Raw genomic sequence first — 8,109 nt, 5'->3', positions numbered from 1 at the left:
AGACGAGAGGAAATCCTCTCAAAGGACCTGACCTTGTCGAGTCCTTACTGAAAACATACAGCCAGACTATCAGTTTTTGTTGTTTTAGTCATTAGGGTCAGATTATTGTCTGTGCTGTGAGAAAGAATATACTCACTGAGGTCTAGGCCTTTCACTGCTGATGCTTTGGAGCCAGATTTCCTCTGCACACAGCTGCAGTCAGCCTCTCAGAGTGCTCACTCGAGGGTGAGAAAACATCAGGCAGTCTGAGAATTTAAAAAAAGGCACATTATGAATATTCAAATGGGGAGAAGGAAACATATGGGAAGTGTTAGCTTAATGTGATTGGGAGTAGCAAGTGCAGAAAGTGAGAGCTTTTTTCCGTTTGCTTCAGACAGAAGCTTGCAGCACTTTACTATGAGTTTCATTGTTAAAGTGGGCGTCAATGTGATGGGAAACGAAAAAATGACAGCACTTTTGACACATTCATATACAATATGAAATTGCAGTACTTAAAGGAGCTGTATATGACTTTCAGAGCATACGTATGATTCAGAGTCTGACCCAGGATTGTGTGCACATGGAAGTGGCTTCAAAATGTGTGTGAGGTATTGGGTGGCATGTTTAGAAGAATTCACCACACCCTTACAACAGATTGACTGGCATGGGGACAGTTACCAACAAACATACAAGCCAGTAACTCCGTAGTTAAGGAACCAAGCAAACATGTTTTACAACCCTTACGTTAGCTGACCCTTTTTGTCTGTGTTTTTTGTCTTGAGGATTGTCTTTGCAACAATGTTGTGTACTACTTTTAAGTGTGTTTTTCCCCACAGTATTTCAGTTAAGGATTAGGTTATTAATTTTCAGCAAATTTCAGCTTCCTTCATTCTGGATAAACACCATCTTTGATACCAGATGGAGAGGGAATTGATCTGCGGAGACTGTAACATGGTGTTTCGCTCCACTGGGCTGCTTGAAAAACACCAAGCACTCCTCTGCGTTGGGAGCGAGGTAGGACACCTTCAGGTGCAGAGACACAGCTTTGAACTTCTCACGAGAGACAAACCTGGATATGTGGAGCCTAAACAGACAAGAACCCCTGACGTTGTTCAGGTGAGTAGACCTAAGTCATACTGATCTAGTAAGGTGTGAGCGAATGGACGGGGGGTGCATCCCCTACTTTGTAGGAAACTAAAGAAGCAAATGATATGATCAAAGTGGAGGGGTTGATTTACCTAAAAAATGCCTCATATCTGTAAAAATCACATAAACTTTACTATTATAATATGAAGTCATGAACTTCCCACAAAGTTTAGATTTATTGCTGTAGGGAGGTCTGTTTGCCATGTTGCTACGTCAAAAAATGCAGTGACAATTTAGGGTAAAATACAAATCACAATGATTGAGCATTGGAGTTAGCAAGATAAATAGGAGTGTTTTCACTATGAAAGACAGTATTTGCTGCTGCTGTATTGGATTGCAGATATTGTACAGGTGAAACTAACAAACTGATTTAAGGGGCACCTCTGTCATCGTGATTAAGAAACGGATGCAGTGTAAAATGCAGCACTTGTCTTTGTGTGTGCAGCTGAGAGGTCAACGAAGGAACACGACCAGGTGGAGGAGTGTTGACGCCAAACCTCAGCCAGCAAGAGCAGAGGACAAACCAGCAACCAGCCAGATTGAGAGGGCAACTCTGCAAGACCTCACACATGAGGTAAAACTAAACCCCCGCAGCCAACCGGACATCATCTCTTCCGCACCACAGCAGTGTCAACATCTAAACAACACCATGACAAAAAACAGCCATTTATTCACTGTCAGTTCCCAACAAGCCATGATTGTTTTACCTCAGGTTCAGAAGAACTCACCTGGGATGAGGGTGTCAGGGCAACATGTTGTGTACATACGACCATTTTAATCATCACTTTACTGAGCACTGCAGGCGCTTTTGTGTTGTCTTTGATTAAAAATTCATGTTTGAATATCACTGTCAATCAAGACACATTGAAAGAGCAACTTCAAAAGGGGAGTAAGAAGGGTATTATATTTTATAGACTTACAAATATACACATGCAAGCATTACTTCACCAGAGAACTGTCTTGAGCTTGAGTCACAAGCCTCAACTTGACAAAATCAAAAAAGACTTGCAACTTGACTGAAACATCAATGACACGTGACGTCACTTGAACTTGAGCCTTTTGACTTGAAAATACTTGATACCTTCCCCCGAGCCCAGAGATGAAAAAGTTTGCTATTTAAAAAGAGTTTCACGATTCAGTGCATTTACACTCATATTCACTCACAGCAAGTCAGCACTTCTCCAAATGATCCACTTTGTTTGAGCCAATCTGACAGCATCCAGAACCATGAAGAGCTAACGTTACATTACTGAGCACCAGTTGGAAAAAAAGTATACTAAAGATAATTTTGTTCAAGTGCAAAAAACTACTCGGTGGTCAGCACAAAATGAATTGCAGCGTGCAAAATGTGTGGGTCAGAACGTACAGACGAAGATGCAACAAAGAACAAAAGGTCAAGAATAACATTTACGTAATTAGTGAGCTAATGCTAAGCTAATGTTAGCTTTATATCTAAGTAAGTTTTCATTCAACTCGTTTTTAACAAATAAATACAACCTTTACAAAAAGCATTCAGGATTGTTGTGAATTTAATACATTATTACTCTGTTGTTAAAATGGCATTCGATTTGGTGGCACATTATGACTTGTGACTAGACTTGGGACTTGAGTGTAAAGATCTAAGAACAATTTCTCTCTTCTGACTTTCAGTTTCTCAAGTTAAGGATGTCCATTGAAGAAAATCTGCCAAACTGGTCAAAAAGGTCCACAGATACTGAGGTGGGCTCTGTGTTTCTTTTGTCAGTTATATTTCACATCCAGTTTTTGCTTTTCTTTTACTCTTCTAAGCCTTTCAGCCTATGGTACCTGGTGAGTACTTTAAAGTATGTGAAGGTGCTAGAAGTGCTCATGTCTATATGGTAAAATAGCTTCAAAGATGTCAGAATGAGTCACAGGTCACTCTGTAAAGACGGGTGCAAGACAAGTCTACAAAAAGATATGAATAATTTTGCTCCAGGGTGTAACATGTTTAAGACCCAATGCTGTGCATGAATCTGTTCATTTACAAACATGGTCTTCAGGCGAGTGGGCATCAGCTGGGTCACAGTGAGAGACTTGAGGAGATGAGGGAAATGGCGACGCTCCACGAGCGCCAACTGGCCCTGATACGTGCTCACAACCAGCAGCTGGAGCAGCAGAGAGATGGTGAGGAACAAAGAGATTCCATCCTCTTAAATGTACTCTTAATGTTGATGTCAGAGATTGCTCTAAGACAGTGTGAATGTGTGTGTCAGAGCTGGCCCATCAGGTGAGTGTCCTGTCTGAGCAAAGCAGCACAACTCACCTGGAGAGTCTGCTGATGGAGCTCAGAGAGCAGGAGGAGGGAAACGAGGAGACGCTGCAACAACTTGCTGAACATCTGCATGGATTACGGTAAATGTGTGTTCTATATGTCAGGGTTTCAGATTTTCTTATTAAGACATGACTGCTGAGAGCTCAACACAGACGAATTTGGGATCCAACCTGCAACATTTCAGTCTGTAACCACCGATGGTGCTGCCAGAGCAGGCACGGGCACAACAAAGAGTGTATTTAATGTGGATTTGTCAGGGTAAATTATGTCGGATGCAGCATTCAAAAATAAATTAGTGCTTCTGTGGTGCTCTGCCTCTAAGATGAATATTTAGTGAAATATGTTTTTTTCCTAGCTGCTGGATGACTCAGAGCATCAATTATGTATTTCATTATGCCCGGGTAGTTCCTCACTGCAACATTTGCGGTAGAAAAAATTAAATTTGCTATTGTAGGGTGGAACGCGGCTGGGAAACTTTCCACAGATGCCACAGCATGATCTAATTTAGATGATCTACTGTGTTTTTGTTCTCTTTTTAGTGTGCAAGAGGTCTCTGTACCTGCTGATCAGCCAGATCCACGCAAGAATAAAAAGATGCATCATGACAGCTACAAGCTCATTTTGTCTGCAGATGGCCCTCTCTCTGCTCAGATAAAGTACACACATACATCCTTCAAGAGTCATTTATTTTAAAACAAGATGGACTGCAGATTTGTCTTCCAGTTTGTCTGGTTGCCATCAATATTATTTACATGTGAATATAAATTAGTTGTGGTTATATGAGGGTAAATCAGGTCTCTTGTTGCAGAGCCCTGTGGCAGGCATACATGCAGTCAGGTGGGTCAGATCCAGCCATTGTGGCACAAATGGTTGACCTGCAGGCAGAAGCCCAAAGTCTGGAGAAGAACCAACCAGCGACAGCCGGCGAGGCCAAAATGAAGAGTAAGCATCAGAGTGATGACGAACAGAAAATATGTAGCGCTTGTCACTGTATAACTCTGTCAACACAGCTGTGCTCAGTGGAACCTTTATAAAGTTTACTCAGCTTGATTTTCCCACTCTGGAAACTCATTTCCTCCACTGAGTCCATGGTTATTAGATTCTGGTCCAACATTTCTTTTCATGTGATCAGTTATAGCAGGCTGAATGCAAAGCGTCCCCCCCCCCCCAATTGGAGTGTCTAGGGACAACAAAAATTATTCTAAATCTTGATACACACTCGAGACTTGAGGGTAATTACCTTTTGGCTCTGAGCCACATTGTGTTGTCCTTGTGTCCAGAGATGAAGCCTCCTCGGCGGGGTCCAGGCTGGGAGCTGCTGGCTGTAGAGCAGGAGAACCAGAGACTGGAAGAGGAGATCCTCAGGATCCAGCTGGCAAGGGAGCGACACCATAACTATGACGGTTGGAGTTTTGACAAAGGCCTTTTGTTATTATTATATGTAATTAGCTCAAATTAACCAGAACGGTTCATGTTCCACGCCATGTTGACATAAAAATGTCTATGTCTAAAGGTACGTTTACAAAATAACAAGTTAAGCATCCTTCTACAGATTTATAGAGCCTCTTAAAGGAATACTTTACCCACAACATGATAATTTGTATATCAACTATTCAGCCCATGTGATGTTGGATTCAGAAAGACAAGAAACCAGAAAAGTAGAACTCCTGGCCCTATCAGTTTTTGCCAGAATACTATTACTTTGAAGCTGTTCGTGCATTCCATTGAAAACACGTCTCCCAGCTCATTCATTGGCCAGGAGTTCTGCTTTGACTCAACCATGCCTGCTGCTTCCTGGCCAATGAATGAACTTGGACGTGGGATTTAAAAGGAATGCATGAGCAGAGTTCAAATGCATGTGCTTGCCCAGGTACGCTATTCGTCCATGTGCAAGACTGTGAAAAAGTGTTTAAAATATTAGGCTTTTAGCAAAAATGCATGTGTTGGGGAAGTACTGAGCATACGACTGCATGAATGAGACTTGGATTGTGCTGCATAAGTTGTGTGAGAGTTTGTAAATGGATGTTTTGATACAGTTTTGCTGTTGTTAAATGCGGCCCCCTATTACTTAAGTTCATCAAGAATTTTCACCAGCTTTTAATTTTCGTTTATTGTGGAGGCATGTGAGAAATACAAAGTTGTCTTCAAGAATTTAACATAACATGGAGTAAGTAACTGATATACAAATGATCATTTTAGGTTGAAGTCTTCCTTTAATCCACCTTGCATAGTGATACGTGCAGCTCTAGGAATTGCATTGATTATTATTAGTGATTATGTAATATGTTGTGCTTCGGACATTGTGTGCCAAAAACAAAATGAGGCTGTTTGTGTGTTCTCCAGCAGCAGTGAGGACTGAGCTTGAGCTGATTCAGAGGGAGAACCTCCTGCAGATTGCCAGTTTACAGGCAGAGATGGAGAGAAGCAAAGCTCCCGGGCCCAGGAGACAGCCTCCTCCGCCTCCCCCACCTCCACCTCCACTCCCACTCCAGCCCAACACTCACATTCATGCACCTCTTTCACTGGTACATTATTCACAGTTGTAGTCAAAACCATTTACTTAGCTCTCCAAAAGAACACAGGGCAACTCTTACTAATTCTGTTTTTTAGCTCCGAGTAACTTGACAGTGTTTGTCTGTCACATTGATTCAGATGTTCTATATGTCCCTTAGTTGCAGGCCAGACCCCTTTCCTCTCCACTGGGAAGATGTGTTTTGGACTCCCTGGATTCTCTGGGTCCGGCTCCCTACGACCCTGCGTCAGTTCAGTTCTCCACAGCATATCAAAAATCGAGTTTAGCCACACACTGAGCTCACATCATGCAGTTTTTTGTATATTCAAACCCTGTCAAACAGCACATAGTCACACTGAAGTAAACTGTATCCAAATCTGTCAGTGTTTTAACCCACTTACCTTTCCTTAAATTAACTCAAGTCCTCTGGCGTTTCAGAGCTGGTTTTGTGGTTTTCTACGACCTGGTGCTGGGAGTTGATGTCTCTCAGAGGGCGCTGCGTTTGGTGGTAGCTCTCCTCGCAGAAGGTCAGGAGGTGGGATCGCTGACTCCGCTGCCCCCTGTTCAGTGCCTGCCGGGACTGTCCCTTCCTTACACCCACAGCCTCACCCCTAGGAACTACGCTCTCCTGTCGGTCAAACAGCCTGTGCCCAGGTAGGAGCAACACCCAGGGAAGAGGAGCAGTGTTTGTTATTGTACAAAGCAGGGAAATGCTTTGGAGGGTGTAGCTCAAAGAAATTTGAATTTAGACTGGAAGGAAATGCACTTGGAAAATATATAGATTTTTCTAAACCTTTCCCTCTTTAGGATCCAGCCAACACCATCCCTTTGTCTAGTGGTGGAGGTGCAGGCAGCCAGAGATCTAGACGTTCACAGCCAGGAGGTCTTAAAACTGACGTCCTGTGGCTGGACACGAGTGGACCTCTTTGACCAGTACAACCAGGTAGGAAATTACATGGCCTATAAAAAAATAGTGTATCGAGGCTTGTGTAGATTTAAACACTAACTTGACCAAACTTTTACTCATTTCAAGACAAGATGTGCAGATAACTGATTGCACCATCTGGCTAAGTTTATCATTAATCCATCAGATTATCATGCAAATCTAAAATCACCATCTGCCATTTTGCACAGTGTAACCAGTCTCACTGACTCATAACTGAATACTCAGGTTTATAGTAAATGTCATAACATTTTAATATTTTCCCTTCACTAACAGCTCCGTAGTGGCCACTGGAGGGTGCCAGTGCGCAGTCTGCCCATTCAACCCTCCTTAAATCTTGCCCAGCTCAACTCAGTACCACAGGTATAAAGATGCCAAGAGTTCTGTTTATGTGGGTGTTTCAGTCCGATGTACCTTTTTGGCATACAGTGAAGCCAGACAGTGAACTGTACATCTGACTGTGTGTTTCTCTAAATTTAAGGTGGGCAACATGGAGCTGTGTGTACGCTTGGTCAATGGAAGAGATGGAGATGTTCAAACTCTGGCAAAACCTGACCCAGCCAGCACCAGTCACTACAAATACCCAGCTGTGGTAGGATGTTAACCATGGTTACAGCTACTAAATTACCCAACCTTTGTACTTTTGTATCCATGCTTGTCCGTGGTGCTATTTGTATGCCTTGTGTCTTGATACAGGTGTCCTCACATCCTGCGACTGTCCATGGAAACGCAGCTCTGCCAGTTTCAGCTCCACAGCCCACCAGAGTGGATGATGTCTCCTTTTTGTCTTTCACTAATCACCAAGACCCTCCATCCACAAAGGCCAGTCAGAGTTGAAAACAAAATGCAGTGCAGAAAATATCTCTACAATCAAGACATGAACTGTTATGGTGGCTTAAGTGAGGGCTCCTTTCTCCCCTCATCTTCAAGACAATGACGGCATTTACTCTTTTTGTTGCTGTTAAAATGTGCAGGTCTACAGTAGAAGCCTAGTTATGCAAAACACGTCTTATGTGCAGCACCACGAGCATGATTTAACAGTCAATGTATCAGGTTGGTTTCAATGGTACATTTTTAGCTGCAACTATTTAACAGCAAAATTTAATCAATTATTTTTCTCCATTACTTTACCTGGTCTATGAAAATGCCAGAAAGTACTGAAAAGTGCTAATTTCAAGTTCTCAAAGCCTGTAATGTGTCCCACCATCTTGTTTTACCAACAGTACAAAACCCAAA

General features: G+C 42.5%; 1 protein-coding gene across 1 annotated transcript; it reads left to right on the top strand.

The window, feature by feature from the left end:
- The first annotated feature begins 897 nt into the window (after positions 1 to 897).
- Positions 898 to 7,802, top strand: ccdc17 (coiled-coil domain containing 17). The gene is made up of 15 exons (XM_050055291.1): positions 898 to 1,095; positions 1,571 to 1,699; positions 2,776 to 2,844; positions 3,147 to 3,270; positions 3,360 to 3,498; positions 3,958 to 4,074; positions 4,227 to 4,360; positions 4,699 to 4,821; positions 5,765 to 5,943; positions 6,091 to 6,176; positions 6,369 to 6,584; positions 6,738 to 6,873; positions 7,150 to 7,236; positions 7,355 to 7,465; positions 7,570 to 7,802. The coding sequence occupies exons 1-15, from the start codon at positions 898 to 900 to the stop codon at positions 7,708 to 7,710; spliced, it is 1,989 nt and encodes a 662-aa protein (XP_049911248.1). The 3' UTR covers positions 7,711 to 7,802.
- The last annotated feature ends 307 nt before the right edge of the window (positions 7,803 to 8,109 follow it).

The sequence above is a fragment of the Epinephelus moara genome, chromosome 10 (genome assembly GCF_006386435.1).
Source record: "Epinephelus moara isolate mb chromosome 10, YSFRI_EMoa_1.0, whole genome shotgun sequence".
Lineage (NCBI taxonomy): Eukaryota > Metazoa > Chordata > Actinopteri > Perciformes > Serranidae > Epinephelus > Epinephelus moara.
The sequence above is the reverse complement of the archived record's forward strand: the minus strand, read 5'-3'. Positions and strand labels throughout refer to the sequence as shown.

Coding starts and splice junctions, on each gene's coding strand:
- ccdc17 (XM_050055291.1), top strand. CDS start 898: ATGGAGAGGGAATTGATCTGCGGAGACTGTAACATGGTGTTTCGCTCC. Junction 1,096..1,570: donor GAACCCCTGACGTTGTTCAG/GTGAGTAGACCT, acceptor TTGTGTGTGCAG/CTGAGAGGTCAACGAAGGAA. Junction 2,845..3,146: donor AAAGGTCCACAGATACTGAG/GTGGGCTCTGTG, acceptor CATGGTCTTCAG/GCGAGTGGGCATCAGCTGGG.